This window comes from Podarcis erhardii (assembly GCF_964252035.2).
Source record: "Podarcis erhardii genome assembly, chromosome: 1".
Lineage (NCBI taxonomy): Eukaryota > Metazoa > Chordata > Lepidosauria > Squamata > Lacertidae > Podarcis > Podarcis erhardii.
The window spans coordinates 51,352,274-51,374,313 of NC_138497.1; the positions used below are offsets into that span (position 1 = coordinate 51,352,274).

Consider the following 22,040-nt stretch of genomic DNA (forward strand, 5'->3'; position numbering starts at 1 on the left):
AAGTTTTATTTAATGTGAAATTGTCAAATAGCACTATTGTGCTCTCGACTGAGTATTTATGAGAGGCCCCTTTTGCAGAGGTTGACAGTATTGTGGAGTGCCTTGTTTAGGGTTTTCTACTGCTGCAGTCCTTCAGATAGGGGTGCCCAAACTTTTTTCAAAGAGGGCCAGATTTGATGACGTGAACATGCATGAGGGCTGACCAAAGTTGTTGAGCTTTTTTTACGATTTTACCCCAAAGTTGTTGAAGTTGTTCTTTAGGATTTGACCCCAAGAAATAAACTCCCACAGGGGCCGAATTAAACCAGACAGGGGGCTAGATGAGGGCCCCCCCCACGGACTTTGGACATACCTGCTTTAGAACAGACCACACTAGTGCAGTTTGAGTGTCATTAAACCATATTTTAAAACAGACAACAGCTGCATGTGTTGGTTTGTGCTGCACAAAATTTTCCCCAGTGCCCTTTCCCCATTTCTGCCATGTTGCAGATGAGAACAGCTGGCGTCTGTTTTGTCATATTTGAACCTGAGCTTATGGTTACTTCTCTTCAAACAAACCATGAATGGTAAATAAAGCCAAGAACAACTTTGGTTACCACTTTGGTTTGGAGAGAAGCAAAATGTGAGTCCGGGTTTGGACAACACAACAAGCTAAGCTCTCTGTCTTGTTTCATTTTCAATGCAATAGGAGCGGAGATGAATGCTGTGGACTCTTCTGAACAGTGTGCACCAGCACGTTGCTCATTCACATTACAACATCATTAGTTTAAAATATGGTTTAGGGTGATGTGTAAACTGGGCCATTGTGTAGTATTACTGCAGTCTAACAATGTAATGTGTATATTACGTTGTATAATATATAGTTTTCACAAGGCCTTGTCTCTCAGAATGTTCTTTCTGAGTTGACAAGTTCCAATCTGTGTTCTGTTGCCTTACCCCAACTCAGCAAAGTGCTATTAAAAGTGTGCTTACTAGAATGATCGTTTTATTATCTCTTTTTCATTTTGTCTTCGTCATTTTTGCCACTGTGAAGTATAACCCAAACTTACTTTCCCTCCTTCATGTCTTCTTCAGATTGTCATTCAGGAATGCACTAGTTCCAAACCCGCCAAGTTCTATCATCTGTGGATCTACTTTTCCTTTGTTTTGGTAAGAAAAATCTTAGAACTATTCTTTGATCTTTTATGTATTGAGTTGCATTGTAAACAATTGGACAGTCTCATCAATTCACATTCAGTTAACATAAATTTTAGGCTTGAGAAACTCCATGGTAAGTATCCCCCTTGAGTATAGGAGCTGGCTTTTTTTGCATTCATTCTTTGTAGATTTTTAAAAAAGATTCTCCTTTTGTTAACCATGTGAGCATCAGCATTCAGACTTAAAAAGAGATGCATTGTTTTTCGTGTTTTCTCTGTTGGCTTGAGCCTGACTTTAAGAACTTTCCTCCCTTTAAAAAAAAGTACTATATACAACTCATTTAACTTGAGTAGTCCCTATTAAAAATAAATAAATAAACAAATAAAGAAAGAAAGAAAGCAGAATCAGTTCTTCAAATGTTGAAAAACTTATTTGGGGAGTAGGGGAGAAAATTATTTGGCAAGTGTGTGTGTGTATGTGGGGAGTTTAGTATCATTACCAAATCCTCGTGATTCAGCAAACTTCTATAGCAAATGGTAGGACCAAGTTTCCCCTGACTTTTGTCTCTGAGGAGAAGATGGCATTTCAGACTATAATGATGTAAATGTGCATCCAAATGTGCATCCACAGCAGGAACATCTGGGCACATTTTAAAACTAGCTTTTGCTATTGCAACATTGATTTTTCTCTCAGAAAACTCAAAATTGACCAGGCCTGCACTTAGCTGATAAGAGAAAACTTATTGTACTTCACAGTTTGGTAGGAAATTGTTTCTCAAACTGAGAGTGCCAAACCACAGCAGAGACATTGCATGTGGTTCCACAGAAATAAAACTTGTCTATTATGACCTATTACATGGATACAGATGCATGGATTGTATGAACTGAAATGGGACAATGAGTTGCAGCCCTCCAGCTTTTTAATACAAAGGCCTTTGGAAAATACAATCTCATATGTGGGAATATGACTTCCCTCCCTTTTTCTCTAGAGTTGAGGCACTTGCAAGAAGTGGTACTGGAACTAATCTAACTCCCAATGTGCCAGAGGCTTTGGTTGTTTTATTGTTCACTCATCTCTAGCATATGCTTCAACTGAAGTAGTGTCCACAGTTCAGAAACTATAATAAAACGTGGTTAAAACCAACCAATGTAACAAGATATTAAAGACATGTAAAGCAGCTGCTGAAAGTAAATTAGCTCAAGAACAGATCTACAGCTGCTGCTATTTTAGCCCATCAAAAGCACCTTCTTAAATATTCACTGCCTGTGAACAGTCATCAAAGTAGGGGCAAAAGAGACTATTGTTAGAAGGGTATTCCGTAGACTGAATGGTACAGTGGAGAAGACCTGAATCCGTGCCTTTCTATTTCACATGTGTGTAAGAAGGGACATGAACAGAGTCTCCCCAGCAGGTTGGGAAATTAGAGATGGGGAGGTATTTATGGAGGAAGAGACTTTCACTGGTATGTAGGATCCAAGCTGTACACTGCTTTAAAACTGAGAACCAGCACTTTAAATTGGGCCTGGAAGCAAATAGGCAGATAGTGCAACTGATAAAACAGGAATAATATGTTCTTTATAAAGTGTACCCATCATAAGGTGAACGGTTGGCTCTTGCACCATCTGCATCTTTCAAACAGGAGGCAGTCCTGTGTAGAGTTCATGGCAGTAATCCAAATAGGTTACAAATGACAGAGGCTAGGTGCCAGTTTGAGAGGAGCAGCCAAAATTCCCTCAGATGTTACTAATAAAGTATATTAGGGAATTTGAACACTTGTTCACATACATACAGATATCTGCCATTTTGCTGCCTATTCTCAGTGCTGTGAACAGTTTATTAAAAAAATACTTTCTTTTCCACTTTTGGATCAAGAAGGATTTTCAAGGTGGCTTATATAAAATAATGTAGTATAATTGCGTTAGGGCTGCTTCTGCGCCTTGCAACATGTGCTGTTCTACAGGCAGTACTACAAGTTCTTCCAAAACAGTTTTCATTACTTAATTCTTTCCTTTCATCCTGCAGAATGCAGCTCCCATGCTTATATCTAGGGCAGCAAGATGGAATCATGTATAACCAATCCTAAAAACTGCACTGGTGGTTTGTGTTCCACTGGGCCTAATTCAAGTTATTAGTAATGGCTTGCAAAGTCTTCAACAACTTAGGACTCAAACCTCCATTTCCTGCCAACTTGATCCTTAAGATTAGCAATGGGAGGCTATTGCAGCCCCCCATCAGGATTTGGGGAGCAAAGATCTGTAGAAGGGCCTTCTCCATAGTGGGACCCGAATTCTAGAATTACCCCCATAGGTATGCCTGTCACCCCCACTTTGGTTTTCAGACGTCAATTAAAGACATTTTAATTCATCTAGGCTTTTGTAGTTTAAATGTTTAACCCTTGGTAACAGTACTGGAACCAGTGTTTTAATGAGTTAATAATTGTTTTAATGGTACATTTTTACTGTGTGTGTTATGATGGATATATGTTTGTACATCACCCTGGGCTCCTTTGGAGGAATGATGACAAACAAACAAACAATAGAATGGCATCTCATTCTCATGGTTGGCAAGTGATTTGTCCTTTGTCTGGTTTCATGCTTATTATTCTCTTTCCCAGGACTCTAGGACTTGTTGCTGAGCAGGGGCAGAGAGGGGGGATCCAAGTGCAGCAGCTGTACATTGGGTCATCCACTAAGCAATAGTACTTGGTCCTGTAACTTTTCTCAGTACAGTGGTACCTCGGGTTACAAACACTTTGGGTTACAGACTCCACTAACTCAGAAATAGTACCTCAACTTTACCTCAGGATGAGAAGAGAAATCGCGCGGTGGCAGCGGTGGCATTAGTTAAAGTGGTACCTCAGGTTAAGAATGGTTTCAGGTTAAGAACAGACCTCCAGAACGAATTAAGTTCGTAACCAGAGGTACCACTGTATACTTTTAGACTTGCATTTCTTTGAAACACTGCTAATTATTTTCATACAAAATGCCATTAATGCACAATTTCACTGTTCAGATGCTTTTGCAGGTTACAATTCATTCATTCATTCATTTGGAGTATTTACACCCCACCTACTAACCAAAGTAAGCAACTTACAATGTATTTAAAATATAGGAAAATAGGCAAGAGTTACCAGACAGGCAAAAGTGTTATCACATTCCCCCACCCCCAAATGTCCCTGCTACTACTTTGTTTTTGAAAATTTGGGCTAGAGCAGATCTAATGTTGGTTAATAAGAAAAAGGTCCAGTTCAGAGTTTTGAGGTGCACACCTCTGTTCATCACTGTAAATTAATGGTTACCTTCTGCTTACTATCTCTAGAGCCATTTACTGTCCATGTTCTTGTTGTCTTGTACTTTTATTACTGAAGAGCTATAGGACTCTAAATTTGATTTGCTTTCATTAGCTAATCCAGTTGCTCACAGAATGTTGTAAGACGTCTTTGAGGAAAACAAGAAAGCAGATGCTGTTGCAATCTGTGTGAAACTACTGGGACCTGTTTTGGCTATTGGTAGTTTATGCTAATACTGGCCTGCTGCTGTGGACCTTAAAACAGTGGGTTATAGCTTCAAAATAACAAATGAACTTCATTGCATTAAAGAGTTATGGCAAGAAGCATGTTCTGATAAGGGAATTAAGTTATGAATGGCAGGAAAATGAAATGTTGCTGGAGTTTTATTGTTTAAAATTTGCAGTTTCTTCCATTTGGTTGAGTGAAATTGAGGTGCTCAGCCTCTTATTTAACTTTAGAGGACCTTGGTGGGCACAATTGCCTTGGAAGTACCAACTGCTAGCAGGGGACAACTGGCCTTCATCATGGGGCTGAGTGAGTTCCAGCTGCTCGCCTCTACTACTATGCCTCAAAGGACCTGCTGCCTGGCAACTGCCAGCAAGAAAATACTGCTTCCCTCATGGAATGAGCAAGAGCCAGCTGCTCGGCCATGCTCCTTTGCCTCAAGATTTTAGTGAGGGCTGTTCCTGGTATGACACCATGGAAGAGCAAGGATGCAAGCAGAAAATGCTGCCTAAATTATTCTGGTTTCATGCAGTTACTGTGTAGTTTTTATTTCTGTAAGCCACTTTGAGAGCATCTCAGGGAGCATCTTGGGATTATAGAATGGGGATTGAAGTACGGTGGTACCTCAGGTTACAGACACTTCAGGTTACAGATGCTTCAGGTTATAGACTCCTCTAATCCAGAAATAGTACCTCGGGTAAAGAAATTTGCTTCAGGATGAGAACAGAAATCATGCAGTGGCGGCGTAGGCCCCATTAGCTAAAGTGGTACCTCAGGTTAAGAACAGTTTCAGGTTAAGAACGGACCTTCAGAATGAATTAAGTTCTTAATCCGAGGTACCACTGTATTCTAAATAATAGTAAATATGGATAGGGATCTTCACTCTTTTGTAATGTGATGATTTATTCTCTGTTATTAGGGGACATTTGGTCTGCTTCTCCCTGTGTTCTAAAAGTGGCTATAAGAATAAAAGGACAACTTTCCAGTAGGAATTTTGCAGCTTGTGGGGCAGCTTTTGATTTTTATGGCAAGGATTTATTGGGTACAGTAAATGCTGTCAGGAAGTGTGGAGGTTAGCAATTTCTCAGTGCAATACTGCCTTGCCAAGTTATCCTTGTTCTGCCCCCCCCCCCTTTATAGCCATTTATATAGCTGATGCATGCTGTATTGTGACCAGTGTCTTGGGTTTAACCTTGTGTAAATTGCCACTTTTGACCTGATATTAATATGGATACTACAATATGCTCTGAGATACGGATGTTTGAGACGTGTGCAACACAATTCTAAACACATTTACTGAGAGGTAAGCCTCATTACCCTCAATGACTTATACTTCCTATTAAATATGGTTAGAATTGCAGCCATGCAACCCATGCCAGTGTTTTTGGTTGATTGTTCAGATTTCATGTTGGTCTTGCTCTTTCTGTGTTGAACAAATTCATGGATTACACGAAACAAATGAAGTAGAAAGACATAGGATTTAAGTTTTGAAATAGGGATAGCCAATGTGGTGCTCTCCAGATGTTCTGGGCTCTAGTTCCCATTGGCCTCAGCCAGCATGGCCAATGGTCAAGGTTGATGAAAGTATAGTTCAAAAACAAATGGAGGGCATCACATTCACTACCCATGTCTATTAGTGAAAGAGGCTTGGATTAGTCAATAATTACAGCAAAAGATATTAAGATTACTGATTGCTGAATGTTTCCTGCAGAGCAGGGGTAGCCAACATGGTGCTCTCCAGATGTTGTGAACTGCAACTCCCCATTGTTTCTCACCTTTGGGCATGCTAGCTGGGACTAATGGCAGTTGTAGTCCACAACATATGGAGGGCGCCATCTTGGTTACCACAGCTGTGTGTTTGGTATCCCTAAACCTTTTGTTGCTGTTTCTGATTCATTGTATGCTTTGTGATACTCTCGGTTTATAGCAACATTGATTTCCCCTTTCCTACCTTTGTTCACTAAATAAATGTGGGCTGATTGGGTTAGTTGCACATGAAGAGCATTGGAAACATGCATGATATGAATTGGAGTCTTATGCTCTCAAGTGAGCCAAGGCTCTTCCACGTGCTTCTGTTAACTTATCCTTAATTTGTATTACCTGTTCCCAGGTGTGTGGGAGCCTTGATTTGCACCATCAAAAGCCTGGTGGAAAAGGAAAGTGTTTACTTGGTGCCAAAAGTATGTCAATAAAGGTATCAAATGGACCTTACTTAGAGATCAAGGCAGGGCTCATTATATTTTTGGATGGATTATTTTGGGTTCCAGGCAAGACATTCATGAGCTGAGGCACTTTGGATTTTTTTCAAGTTCTTCCAAGTATTAAGTATTAAGTACTGGGGTGCTCCATGACATCCCATGCTTCTTCCTCAGAGGAGGTCTCTGGTGTTTTTGTTGGCAACTGGCATCTGCATTCATTTATTCTCCTCTTGATTAAACAGGCTTTCACACAATTGCTAGAACTGTTCTGTATGTACCTGGAGTTGAAAGCAGTAGAAACACGTTTCCAAAATCTGATAAACATTACCAGGTAGATATCTAGCATTCTTTCAGAATATTGATGAGTGAAACCAATGTATAATAGTGATGGGATATCCCTTGGAATGTCCAGGGCACACTCTCATGCCAGATCAGATTCCCAAAGGGGTTGATGTATGTGTATTTGCTTTTGAAGTGGAAAGAAAAAGTGTGAGTGACTCCAACTTCTTCCTGTTATGGAACAAGTGTGAAGGGGGAGTTTTCTCTGTTCCCAATTTGCACAAGGAATAGAAACAGGACATGAGGAAGTGTAGTTGTAAATGGTTGAGGGTAGAATGAACACATTAATCTTCTGCATAATGGTATTCGTATTTTCTTTGCAAAAGGTTTACTTAGATTAAATCTTAAAGATGACTGGCTTTACCCATGTGATCATACAGTTGCGTAATTCTTTTTAAAATTAAAAACATCAGTGTTTGAAACAAATTAAGCCTAGGTGTTCCGCCCATTCAGAGCACCATCACCCCCGGGGCCAGTCATAAAGGAAGGAAGAAAAACCACTCTCAGATTGCACTCAGAATGGATTATGAAAGTTAATCAAATGTATACACATTAACTTTATGTAAACTTGATTTATTACACTGGTGAGCAAAGCAATTCCTCAAGAAAATTCCCTTGAGAACTCTCTCTGTTAACTTTCCTTAGTAAGGAAAGTTTCTTTTCTTGCAATTGATTAAAAATATCCGTCTTGGTAAGCAGCTGTTGTCTTGGGTCAGCAGTCTGGAAGTTGTTCTCAATAAAGTAAAATTTGTAATGAGAACTCCCCAGTTTCATATTATGCCTTTTTTAGTTTGTAGTATTTGATGAGACCTGCTTTCGTAAATCCAGTTGATAGTGTGCTTGACCTGGAAATATCTTCACATCCAACTTGGTGGTGTATTTGCTATGTGATTTGGGTTAGGTCACTTTATTCGGCCTGTGACATAACTCATATGGTGAGTTTTATGATGACAGGAAATGATTTAGCAGCAGTACAGTGGTACCTTGGGTTACATACGCTTCAGGTTACGTATGCTTCAGGTTACACACTCTGCTAACCCAGAAATAGTGCTTCAGGTTAAGAACTTTGCTTCAGGATAAGAACAGAAATTGTGCTCCAGCGGCGCAGCAGCAGCAGGAGGCCCCATTAGTTAAAGTGGTGCTTCAGGTTAAGAACAGCTTCAGGTTAAGAACGGACCTCTGGAATGAATTAAGTACTTAACCTGAGGTACCACTGTAAATGTAGTCTGTTTATGTTCTATCTTTCTCAAAGATATTTTTTTTAAAGCTGAAACTGTCTTGACTGGAAAATACTTTTATTCTAAATACTACAAAATACTTTTGAAAATGAAATTGCCACAAATCAATTCTTACAAAGAGTTATTTAAAAAAAGATTGACAAGAGTATCCATGTAGTGAAGTGAACATGAATCAGGTGTTCAGTGAACCATAGCTAATAAGAGAGTGACTTGCTGTTTGTTAAATCTCCAACCACACAAAGTTTTTCTTGTAAGACTTTGCAGGCCATCTACTATGTGTTAGATTTGCCATGAAAATGCTGGACCTGGGCCCATCATTCTGCAACCTGAGGAAGATCTGTCTTGAATGTGCTGCAATTACAGTGGTCTCTCTTGAGAATCTGATGATGATAATAATAGTAATGCTATGTTGGTGGGGATGGAATGTTAACAATTACACAGAGAGATACCAATTTGTATTGACCTCTTGGAAACTTCTGACTTGGGTTCCTTGAAATATATCTTCACTATCTAGATTTCCATGAGGACAGCCTTGCAAGGAGTGGATGGCACTTGTGTAGATTATTGGCACTTGTGATCTGGTGTCTCTCGGTGACTCATTCCCCTGAGACAGTAAAAGCCATGAAGGTTGTACCAGAGAAGAATGCTGTTCGAATCCTTTGGGGCCGAGAACGGGGCACGCAAGCTTTGGGAGCACAGCGTCTTCTGCAGGAGTTGGTAGAAGACAAAACCCGTTGGATGAAATGGGAGGGCAAGGTAAAGCTCCTTATGACACACTTAAAGTCAACTGAACTTAGGAAGCTGCCTTGCAGAAAATCAGAACGTTGGTTCCTCTAGGTCAGCATTGTCTATACTGACACTACTTTAGGGTTCCCTTTGTGGGTCTTACCCAGTCCTACCTGCACATACAGTGATCTAGGATAGTTTGGCATACAAAGCAAGTTCTTAACCATGGAGCTTCAGGCTGTGTATGACACTTCTGCCTGTGGGTAATTTGAGTTATATATACTTCTTAGGTTTCTGAATTTGAATTAAATATTTTTATCTGGTATGTGCCAGATTCAGAATAAATGGATAGACCCTTTTAAAATTTTTATAACCCTTTGATACTCCTGGCACAATTGTGCAAAAGTATCATTTCTTCTATTAAACTTCACACGAGGGAGGGGTACTGGTATACTTCACTGATACTTTGAGCTCAGAAAATGTTTTGTGCTCTTTTGACTTTCAGAAGGTTGAGTTGCCAGACAGTCCACGCTCCACCTTTCTACTGGCATTCAGTCCAGACAGGTACACATCTATGTATATATTTTCTGTTCTCTTTTTATTTATTAATTATTTATTTTATGTTCCCTTTTATCTGTTAGAAAGATTTGTGAAGAGAAATGTTCCTCAGCATACCTGTGAGAGCTTCCAAAGAGTCTTTCAGCTTCGCTATACCAAGTGCTGCTCACTCTTTTGATTATTTGAAACTACTTGTGTACATGGAATACTCTTTTTGAACTATGATAATGACAGAATGTAGACTTGCAAAGAACTTGGTAGCAGGAGATGTTCATATAAACTGGTGAAATGCTTGTTGTGTTGGTTGGTTCAGGGACCCTACAGGGAAGGCGCGAAGTCCTTGAGAGCCCTGTGCAGGTTTTGTCCCTACTGTGGTAGTATCAATTTTCCTTTAGTGAATACAGCTTTCCTCCTCCACCCTCTCAAATGTCATTGTAGTCCGCTTGCTTTTTGTTTCATAGAACAGTATGCAAGGCAGAGCCAATGAAAACTTACTCCATCCCTGTTTGCATAGTCACCTCATGTTTTGTTTTAATTGGTCACCCCAGAGCAGGGTTAACCAACATGGTGTCCTTGAGGTTGTCCCTATTATCCCTGACTATCAGCTATGCTGGTTGAGACTAATGATAGTTTGGAGTCCAGGAGCATTTGGAGAGCATTACATTGATTACCCTTTTTCTAGAGTGTGACAGACGAGAACCAGGAATTGGCTTTCATATACAAGAGAGCTTAGGGCCTGGCCACTGTCCAAATGTACCACAAGCAAGATTGTTGCAGTGCATATCAGAAAGAAGTGATGTTTGAAAATTGGGAGTGACTCACCCTATAGGGATGGTATGGTATAGATATTAAGGTGGAAAGCACAATTTGGAGAACCTATCATTTTATGAGCATTTGACCAGTTAAAAAATATAGCTGAGTATACTACTCTACTATTATTGAGTAATGGTTAAGTCTTTTTGGAGTATTTACTATATTAGAATGACAAAAATGTACTTTAATTATTAACAGGCATTCTCTTACCTGTTAATCTTGGAAATATAATTATTAACTTTTAACAATCTTATGTAAGCTTTCTAAAACTCAAGTATCTCTGCTGTGAGGCTGGTTAAATTGAAGTATCATTGACTTATTTTTAGAAAGTTGGTCTTGGAGCTGTGATGTCTTGGTGGTTTGGGTGTTGGGCTTGACAGCCAATGAGGCATATCTGTACAGGTTCATATTTTTCTCTCCTCTGTTTCTGCATCCAAAATTGCTTGCTAAACAACCTTCTCTTCCCATCCTCCCTCCCCTTCTTTTATGTTGCTTTTTAATTTCCCCAGGACCCTTATGGCTTCTACTCATGTGAATCACAATATTTACATCACTGAGGTGAAAACGGGCAAATGTGTTCACTCTCTAGTTGGGCATCGACGCACACCATGGTGTGTAACCTTTCACCCTACCATTCCAGGGCTTATTGCTTCAGGGTGCCTTGATGGAGAGGTTAGAATCTGGGATTTGCACGTAAGTTCCTTTTAATGCTCTTTACCTCACTCTATGCCAGACTAATACATGCATTGCCACATTGGTGTGGGACCTTCTTCACTGTAGCATTTTCTCATATTATTCTGGTAATAGGGATAAACCCAAATACATGGTTCCATCCCTCCAAATATTACCTGTTTACCTTACTGTTATGGATTTGTTTTATTTTCTGATCATGAAATGCCAACTCTGCCAGTTGAGAGCCTTATTGGCAGGCTGTAGCAGAAATCTTGTGCTACTTAATGATAAAGCCTTTGAATGACCTATAATTATTTCTGCAAACATTTCAGTGAAAGATTACTGTAGGTTTCAAGAATTAAAAAAGGCTTTCTAGTAGTACTGTAGTGTGTCATGACCTTTATCCATACTAATGTTGAAGGGCTGAAATGTTTCTACATAATCAAATTCTTTTAATTACTCTGGAAGATTCAGTGAGTCTCAGACAGCCTATACAAACAGTATATAATGATTTTCCTGTAATTAGTGAGACAAAGGTCTTTAAAATTTGGCTATGCAGTTGGGGGTGATATAAAACGGAAGCACATGTGATGATGCTTGTGATATAAATCTAGGTCACCATATAGTGTATATGGGATCCTGTTTAGAATTACTGTGTTTCAGTACCATTGACCATAGATTGGTTTGCTCCCAGGGTGGAAGTGAGAGCTGGTTTACAGATAGCAACAATGCCATAGCATCTTTGGCTTTCCATCCAACGGCCCAGCTCCTGCTAATTGCAACAGCCAATGAGATCCACTTCTGGGACTGGAGTCGCCGGGAGCCTTTTGCAGTTGTGAAAACAGCCAGTGAAATGGAGAGAGTCCGGTGAGTAATCCTTCTGCATGAGTGTATCTAGTTGAAGACGAAGATAAGAGGGAGCAATCTTTAGGAGAAATCCTCAAGATAATTGCTTGGGACACAGTTTTAGCCAGAAATGGAAAAAAACAAAACCCTATGACACTGGAGACAGCTTGGAAAACTCTTAATTGCACCCCAGGGTTCACTAGTAAACCAGAAGATGAAAGTATGGTCTCAAAGGCACACAGTGTGGTTTAACTGCTCAAGTCAAGTAGGCCTGGCCCTATAGACTGCAATCATATTTATTTATCTGCTTACTGTGTTTCTAATTCTAAGAAGTAGCATTAAAATAATAAGCTCAGAACAGATAATTATGGCCATAGAAATACCATCTTAAAAAATAAGGATAAAAGATAAGATTTTAAAGGCCTGTGAGAATAAAAACATCTTCATCGATTTTGAAAAGCATTCCGAGCAAGGGGCCACTATCCTGGCTTCCTACCTTTCTTTAGCTTGTGGGGGCACACAATGATAAGAGGTCATTGTTGGGTACATATGGGAAAAGAGGATCCTTTGGATACTGTGGTCCCAAGCTTATGAAGGGCTTTAAAAGTCACAACCTGGAATTGAATTGGAACTGGAATTGGGCTGGGAGTCAGTGAAGATGATTAAGTCCTTGTGTAATACAATCATAGTTAGTACTCTTTCAGCCATATTCTGTACTGATGGCAGTTTCCAGCAAGCCTTCAAAGGTAGCACCACATATAATGTATTACAGTAATCTATAAGGAAAATTGTATAAGCTAACTCTGATGTTACAGGACAAGTATTAGAGTATTCTGCTGCTGTGATTTGATACGGTTTTAATTGATGGTTTTATTCTGTTAATGTATTCTAAACGTATTTTGTGTTCTTAGCTGCCATGTGCTCTTGTTATAGGAAGGCTTGGAGTATACACATGATGGACAAAAGCAAATATTTTTCCAGACAAATAGCGGGACAAACTTGACACTATTTATAAAACCTGCCATAGAATATCCCTGGTAGTTGCTATTACCAGTGCATTTATTATGGAGCAGCAAGAGACTAGTTATCCAGAGTTTTACTTGAGCAGAGAAATGTGTCATTTTTTACAGGCTCACCTGTTACAGTTTTTCATTGTGTAGGTACATTTTTCATACAACTGTAGCATTTCATTAGTACTGTTACCACGCAATTGGGCAGTAATATGGGATTCATTGAATGTTTTACTTAGAATCATGTAGGGCAGAGATTGCTAGAATTATTGTTAGAATGTATACCAGAGCATGAATATCTGTTTAAAATCCAGACATGGGAAGGCATTTTCCAGTTGTTACTACTATTTCAGGATCTCTTGGTAGTCAGAGCTAGCTTAGTCCAACTTTTATATCTCAGGCAGACAGTGTCAGGTTGCATCATGTGACTTGGTCATGCAGCCTATAAAGTTAATAGAAAATAACTGAAGATGGCTAGAAGCAGCTCTGTGCTATTAGAGAGAGGGGTCTTATGAAGGAGTGCAAAATGATGCAGACAGGTGAACATGTGGTTGCTCTTTTGGAGGCTGCTACTGTGGGTTGTCTTAACAAGTTCTAGGCATTCTAAGTAAGGTCAATGCTAGATTTCCCCACTAGTTTCTTGTTAACTATAAAGCATAGTGGTGCTTAGCCTTTGTTGAGCAGGAAGAAAAATAGATTAATGACTCATTAGAGGAAGAGAAGCTAATTGTCATATCTGTTTTGAAGTTTTGGTAGTGAGAAATGGCAGTTAGGAGTAAAATGTAGCCATGAAGTAAGTAAGTAATTTGTTTGTTTGTTTGTTTACTTAAATTTGTATACCAACCTTTATCCATAGACCTCAGGGCGGTCCTGGAAGCTAATGGAAGGTTAATTCTTTGCTAATATACTTAGCACTATATACAGGAAACATGAGATTATAATGACAATATATTGGGCTAAAGTACTGTATCTACCATGTGTAAGACTTAAATAATTAAGCTAAAGCACTATAAAGCAAGTTTATATCTTGGGAAGTAAAATTTTATTTTCTTCAAATTTTGTAATATGTATAACAATTCATTTTGGAGGTCCTTCTTTTTTGGACTTGGAAGAGTTTACTCTTGAATTGGAATTCATGAACAAAAATTGAACAAAGTAGTGTGTCGAGATCTTGCTTTTGGGGCTTTTAGATACGGTGCTCAGATTCCTGTTTTCTTAGCCTTCTCTTCAGATTTCTTGCTCAGATATGGAGATATAAAACCAGCCAGTTGTTTTCTTTTCTTTCTAAAAACAATATACCATGGAGTCTGAAACGCGGCAAGCTCACATGCTTCTGGGGCCATTCAGCTTCCTCAATCTATCATGCAGTCTTCTTCCTTAGCAGTTCCTGCTATTTGAATGTTCATTTTGCTAAATTGTGTACAGTGTTTCCTCATTCACATGCATGGCAGTGTTTGGCCATTGTGGGAATTGGGTACACTTCAGGGATGGATGAACATCTCCCACTCCCTGTTATTTGTGAATCTGAAACTTGGTGTTTCTTTACATTGTGGCACACTACAGAAATGCAAGAAGTCCTTCTCGATAGTACTATTTGATGGAACAGCATGTTCTGTTAAAATTAAACCTTTCTTCTTTGTTTCAGACTAGTTCGGTTCGATCCTCTTGGGCATTATTTACTCACAGCAATTGTTAACCCTTCCAATCAACAGGTAACTTTTTTATTCAGTTATTAGACGTATAACTGGTGTTTCCTGGTGTAGAGTTCTGTGTCTTATTAAATAGACAGTGGATATTTGCTGGTTTTTTTTAATTTCTTTTTATTGAGTTTCACTTAAATAACCAAAAGAAAAAACAAAGCAACAGTTTTAGGGGGGGGGGAGGCAAAAATATCCATACATAAGACGAAAATAACATCAATTTCTGTTACAGTTCTTTGTCTTATTCCTTAAATCTTTATATCTTTAGATATTTAGATCTTTCCTCTACACACCTATTGACCTCCTTCCCTCCCGATTTCGGGCTTCTTGGTAGAAATTCTTACTGTTTTTTTTTTGCAGCTAGTAATTATTAATGGTTTGCGCATCATAAGGTTTATATCAGACCTGCTGTAGTTTTTAAATTTCTATAGTTTCCTTCAATATATACCATAAATTTATTCCAATCGCCAATAAACTTTGTATTTTTTTGGTTTCTAATTTTTTGCGTCATTTTTGCTAGTTCAACATATTCAAATAATTTTGTTTGCCAATCTCTGACCGTTGGGGTATTTGGACTTTTCCAATTTTGTGCAATTAATATTCTAGCCGCTGCTGTCGAATATTAGAATAGTGTCTTATCTTCTTTTTTAATTTCGTCCCCAATTATTTCTAGTAAGAAGGCCTCTGGTCTTTTAGGGAAAGTGTATTTATTATTATTAATAATATTGTATAAATTATTAAACAACGATTACAAAATCTTCGCAGAGGTAATGGCAAGCAGACTTAAAAAATGTCTAGTAAATCTAATTCATAAAGATCAAGCAGGATTCCTCCCAAATAGGTTACTCAAGGACAACGTAAGGCATACTATAAACATCATTGAATATCTGGAGTGTAAGAATGAAGTACCCGCGGCGCTGATTTTCATCGATGCGGAGAAGGCATTTGACAATGTTTCATGGCTGTTCCTACTAAAAAGTATGGAGAAAGCAGGGCTAGAGGGTGAATTTATGGAAGGAATAAAAGCAATTTATTCGAACCAATCTGCCAAATTGATTATAAACAACAATTTAACAAATTCATTTAAAATTGAAAAAGGAACAAGACAGGGTTGCCCTCTATCCCCGCTTTTATTCATTATGGTATTAGAGGTAATTACGAACAAAATAAGAGCAACACCAGAGATTCGAGGGATCAAAGTAGGAACAAAAGAATACAAACTAAAAGCGTATGCAGACAATTTGATGTTATCCCTAGAAGAGCCGCAAAAAAGTGTCAGTAAGGCTCTGGAAATATTAGAAGAATATGGCAAACTATCCGGTTTTAAATTGAATAAATTAAAGACAAAAATGCTGACTAAAAATTTGGGAAAGGATGAAAGAGAAAAATTAGAGATACAGAATGGAATTAGGGTGGCCAAAAAAATAAAATATCTGGGAATTTGGCTAACTACAAAAAATATAAATTTAATTCAGGACAACTATTTGACAACATGGAAGGAAATTAAAAAAGATCTAGATACATGGAACAGAGTGAAACTTTCGTGGTCGGGAAGGATGGCGGCAATAAAAATGAACATACTCCCAAAAATGTTATTTTTGTTCCAAAACATTCCAGTGATTAGAGGTTCCACAACGTTTAAGGATTGGCAGAAAACTCTTTCGAAATTTATATGGCAAGGGAAAAGACCGAGAATTAGATTCAGATTACTCACAGACCGAAAAGAAAGAGGGGGATTCTCGGTGCCAAATCTGAAACTATACTTCGAGGCCTCCTGCCTTTGCTGGATCAAAGATTGGATCAATTTGGAAAACACTGACCTGTTAGACCTAGAAGGTTTCAACAACAGGTTCGGTTCGCACGCCTACTTGTGGCTAAATAAAGAAAAGGTACATAAAGGGTTTACAAGTCATATCATATGAAGTTTGGGAGAAAAATAAAAAATTTTAGAATGGAAAATACCCTGGTGGTTATCACCAATTGACATTTTAACTACCAAAAAAGCAAATATGGAAGGAGAAAGATTGACCTACGAAGACCTACTGATAAGATCAGAAAGCGGCTGGAAATTGAGAACATATGAGGAGTTGAACGACAAATTAACAGGCTAGCTGCAATATCATCAAATAAACACAATATGGATGGAAGATAAAAAAGTAGGGATAAGTGAGAAAAAATCTAAATTTCAAATAGAAATAATTGAAGGCAAAACCAAGTTATTATCCAAAATGTATGATATACTATTGGAATGGGACACTAAAGACGAAGAAATAAAGGAGGTCATGACAAAATGGGCAATGGACTTGGGATACAATATAGAATATGAAAAGTGGTCGAAATTATGGAGCAGTGGAATGAAATTCACGGCATGTGTCACACTCAGAGAAAATTTGGAAAAGATGATGTATAGGTGGTACATCACACCAGCAAAATCGGGGGGAAATGTACAAAACAGGAAATAAGGCCTGCTGGAAGTGTAAAATTAAAGAAGGCAATTTCCACCATATGTGGTGGACTTGTGAAGAAATGAAAATTTTTTGGGATTTAATTTATAACGAGCTAAAAAAAATATTTAGATATTTGCTGTTTTTAAACTGACTGAATATGAATGGTCTAGGTGTATTTGATGTAGAATGCTTAAATCTAAATATGTGTGAATCTGGTGACACCTGGATAGAAAACCACGTGGTTATTTGGTCTTGGCTTTCTATGAAAAGAAAAAAGGCTGTGATATAGTACTACAGAATAAATGCTTATGCATACCCAAAGTTCTGAAATTTTCAAGAATACTTGGCCTTGCTGTGCTGCCGATTGCTTTGCTGTTGTAGCTATCCATACTGGTCAGCCCAAAGCTTCCTTGTCTGTGATGAAGTTTATGAGTTGCATTAGCGCTTCACTCCTGTGAACTGTGTAAGACTAATATGGTGCCCTCTCCCTTGACAATCTTCTGCTTTCTCTCTCAGGTCTTAAAATGGTACCTATTGCTTGTTCAGAGAGAATCTGGAGGGGGGGGTACCTTATTGTACTGATGGCTGACTGGGTCATATTGCTCAAGGTCATGTCCTATACATATAACTTGTGACAGCCTATTCCTTGAGGCGATCAATTTAACTCTTTCAGCTACTTCCCCCCTCAGGCAGATCTCAAGCAGCCTCGTGGCTTCTGTTTGGTTCAGTTTGCAATAAAAGCAGGATTTTTAAAAAATATAATATAGACGTTATTGGAGTGTGGTGTCTCCCAGGCTCATGAACTGGAAGCCTGGCTCTTGTAGCTGCCAACAGCACCCCCAACAGCTTTTTTAAAAAAAAGGTATAGCTCTGAGGTGGGCAGATCCAGTCCCTGAATGGGGATATAAATCATTTTCTCCCTCGTCATCAGCTTGATCATTGCAGCAGAGACAGGGTATCTTCAGCTGATCTGCACAGAGCAATTGAGGAGGGAGATCTGTGTGTGTGTGCGCGCATGCGCGCACGCATGCACACGTGCATATACGCTACAGGTATATGGTTCCAGGAGGGTTGACTGAGGGTGAATGTGACCCTCAGGCCAAAAAGGCTAGCTGCTCTTTGTATAAAATGAAGTTGTGGTCCACCTTTGGCAGAATTGCCATTGTTGGAGTTAACTGTAACAACATGAGTTACCTTTGTGTTTCTTTCCTGGATCTAAGTAGTTAAAAATAATAGTAATAGAGAGTCTCGCAGTAACTTTGTCCTGCCCAAGGGCAGTCTCTGTTTTGCTTGTGGCAAAGTGCATCCTGTTTTTGCATCATCTTATTTTGATGCAAGGTAATTGATCACTTGCACTTTCTTCTGCAGAATGATGAAGAGGTGGAAATACCTGTGGATAGTACCGAAATGCCACACTATCGTCAGCGTTCCATCCTCCAATCTCAGCCTGTGAGACGCACACCACTCCTTCATAACTTCCTGCATATGCTGTCCTCACGTTCTTCTGGTATCCAGGTGGGAGAGCAAAACGCCATGCAAGACTCGGCTACTCCCTCCCCTCCTCCTCCTCTCCCTCCTCCTCCACCACCACCACCTCCACCTCCACCACCACCACCTCCAGCTAGTGAAGCCTCTAGAGCATCTGCCTATAATGGCCTCAGTGAGCCTGTCAATTTCCCCTCAGTAAAATGTTGCCAACATCTGGGGGTGCTGTGCCTTTGCAGGCGATGTTCTAGTGCAAGACTTCCTTCTCTTTTTCCGTCCCAGGACAACACCCCTTCCACATCCTCTGGGTCCACTGGCACTTCCTTTTCTTCTGTGCAAATGGAGCCTTACCAGCCCCAGGAGCAGGCAACTACAGCACAGCAGGAGCAGGGACTCCTTAACCGACCATCTGCTTTCAGCACTGTACAAAGCAGTACTGCGGGCAACACCCTGCGCAACCTTAGCCTCGGCCCCACTCGTAGATCCCTTAGTGGGCCTTTGTCTGGCCACTCGTCCAGATTTCACCAGTCTACAAGAGAGATGGCCTCTGGGTTGGAGGGTTCTGAGTGGACTCGAACAGTGTTGAATATGGGCCCTCGCTCTGAGTTGGAAGGTATGCCTCCTCCTAGAACCAGTGCCTCTTCAGTGAGCTTGTTGTCGGTACTGAGACAGCAGGAAGGAAGCTCCCAGTCCTCTGTATATACTTCAGCTACAGAAGGGAGGGGTTTTCCAGCTCCTAGTGCTGAAGCTGAAAGCACTAGCAATGCTGGTCCAAGCAATCCAACCAGCATTCGCAATGAGTTTCAGTGTGACTTGAGGCGGTTCTTCTTGGAATATGATAGGCTTCAGGAGCTAGATCAGGGGATAGGTGGTGAACCCAGTCAGTCACATCAAGCCCAGGAGATGCTTAATAACAACATCGAGCCTGATAGACCTGGTCCTTCTCATCAACAGACCCCACATAGCAGTGAAAACAATTCCAATTTGTCACGGGGGCACCTGAACCGCTGTCGAGCCTGTCACAACCTGCTGACTTTTAACAATGACACACTTCGCTGGGAAAGAAGTACACCTAGATATGCACCAGGGCAGGTCCAAAGCACATTTGAAGGTGTGCCATCCAGCAGTAGCCAGCTACCACCTTCCGAGAGAATGGAAAGTAGAACTTCTCCCTCTAGCAGACTGCCACTGGGAAGATCTTCTAATCCGCCAGAGGAAAGGACCGTGGGAGTGGTCTTTAACCAGGAGACGGGGCACTGGGAAAGAGTTTACAGCCAATCTGCTTCAAATAGACCTGGGAATGTATCACAGGACGCCTTAAACCAGGAAATGCCTGAGGAAAGTTCAGAGGAGGATTCGCTTAGGAGGTAAGATTGCTAGACCGTTCTAATTCCTCCTCAGTCTTTCGGAAGCTGTACCATTGAAGTGTGAACTACTGAAGATCTGGAGGTACTCATTTCTGATGCTGTCATGAATCTGGCTGGTAGCAATATTGGATTCAGGGATCAGTTGCTGGCTGCAGTGGGGCTCCTATCTAAAGCATACACACATTCAGAGGAGAGAACTATAATTTCTAGCTGAAGGTAACTATTCTCCCTAAGTCTCATTTTTACGTCATTGAGGCATTGCTTGGAGTAGCTAACTGTAGCACTTGTTAACAATGGCAGCAAATGCAGTCCACTAGGCTTTTCATATATTCCCAGTTGTTAAGAATAGGGAAAACTCGATTTTCTTAAAGATGGGATGAGCAGCTCCTTACTTTTCAGAAATAATTCTGAATCTAAGATGGTTCAACTACTTATCATTACATCTGCATGTGACAATTATTTCTCCCATAGTAAGAAATAATGCCAATTCTTACGTCACCCTGTTCTTGAATTGTATGTCTGCCAGTGACTTGTCGGTGGTTGAGCTAGTATCTGAAACATTTCTTCCTGGTATTGGATCATGCCTGATCACCACAAAAGAAAACAAACAGGAATGCTGATGGTATATTTTGAGGGAATTATATCCCTTTCCTTTATTGCTTCAGGAAATCTGCTCCTGAATTGATTTGAGAATAACATTTCTCTTTGCTGCATGATGAATATTGGTGATGACAGAATAACTCCTATTTTAAAATCGCTGCCTCTATTCCCCCACTTCCCTGCGTTTTTCTGGCTGCTTGTAAGATTACATTTTCTTTTCCTAAGTTTACCTAACACTCATCTTGTCAGGTGCCCGTTGTTCATGAATGACTAATCTTACCTTGAATGCCTTTGAAATTGGCAGCTGTCCTCTTCATACCTATACAGGCCCTCACCCACCAAATGGCATGCAGGTATTGCATCAGTTCAAACCATTTTGCAGCAACCAAGGGGCTTTCACCTTAGGCTGAACTAGTGATGTTCTTTGAACGGCAAGGAACAGTGATTACCGCATGTAGGAGGCCCTTCAGCATTTGCTGTGTTTAACAGGCCTGGAAAGTGATCTGTAGACCCTCTTTCCTAGAGGACTAAACTAGAAAGAATGGGATTGCATTTAATTCAAGTATTGATGATGTATAGTCTCAGAGAAGTATCTGTTTGTTATGCTGCCCCATTGTCTAATAAGAAACCAGAAGAGGCGGTCAGTGCTTTCTTTCTTTTTCCAAACTTTTATTAGGCATTACAGATATATATCATCTTAAAACATTCATATATGTTTTTTTAAAATAAATACAAAGAAAAAGCCATATAAGAGACATAGTAACAGGAACAAGCGGGCTGAGTGAAAGAGTGCCTGCGCATGCAAACAAAAAGGAAAGCTGTGGAGAGTATCTGTGGGGCCATGGAATTGGATTGGGGGAGAGGAAAGTAGATTTATGAGAGGGACATTATTCCTAGAAATGCTTGGAAGACTTAAAAGCCTCCAAGGCAGTCTTTTCCAACCTGGTGTGCTGGCTGGTGCTGATGGGAGTTGAAGTGCAAAACATCTAGAGAGCTTCGGGTTGGCTCCTTTTTCTCTAGTGCAGTTATAGTTTAGAAGGCAAGCTGGTTCTTTCTTAGGGATTGGTCATTGTGACCTATTTGGACTTCTCTTTCTTTGTTGCTTACGATCCAGCTGATTGAATATTTGGGGTGACTTAACTGTCATAGATGCTTATGTTCCTGCCATCCCCTCTGAGGTGCTGGCAGCTGTGACTGACATTTTATCTCTCTGACCAGATGCTTCTTGCTATGGTAAATGAATTTATAGTATGCAGCCTAGTGCTCAGGCTTGTTTTTGGTATTCAGTCCTTAAGAATTCCAGTAGCACAAAGCTTCAGTAGCTTTTCGCTGTGCAAAACACTATTTCACATTCTCTTCACTTCCGACTCTAATGAATATTTTCCCTTTT

General features: G+C 39.9%; 1 protein-coding gene across 3 annotated transcripts in view; it reads left to right on the top strand.

Annotated features, from left to right (window-relative positions):
• Nucleotides 1-22,040, top strand: part of AMBRA1 (autophagy and beclin 1 regulator 1) — a 156,406-nt gene that overhangs the window by 3,076 nt on the left and 131,290 nt on the right. The window contains exons 2-9 of one of the 3 annotated variants that reach the window (XM_081833966.1): nt 1,075-1,149; nt 8,941-9,182; nt 9,658-9,716; nt 11,033-11,216; nt 11,890-12,062; nt 14,697-14,763; nt 18,567-18,713; nt 19,638-20,050. In XM_081833966.1, the coding sequence (XP_081690092.1) occupies nt 9,048-9,182; nt 9,658-9,716; nt 11,033-11,216; nt 11,890-12,062; nt 14,697-14,763; nt 18,567-18,713; nt 19,638-20,050 (1,178 nt within the window). In that variant the 5' untranslated portion in view covers nt 1,075-1,149; nt 8,941-9,047. Of the gene's footprint in view, nt 1-1,074; nt 1,150-6,761; nt 6,846-8,940; nt 9,183-9,657; nt 9,717-11,032; nt 11,217-11,889; nt 12,063-14,696; nt 14,764-18,566; nt 20,051-22,040 lie in introns of those variants that run through there. The other 2 variants (XM_081833964.1, XM_081833965.1) reach the window with 2 other exon arrangements.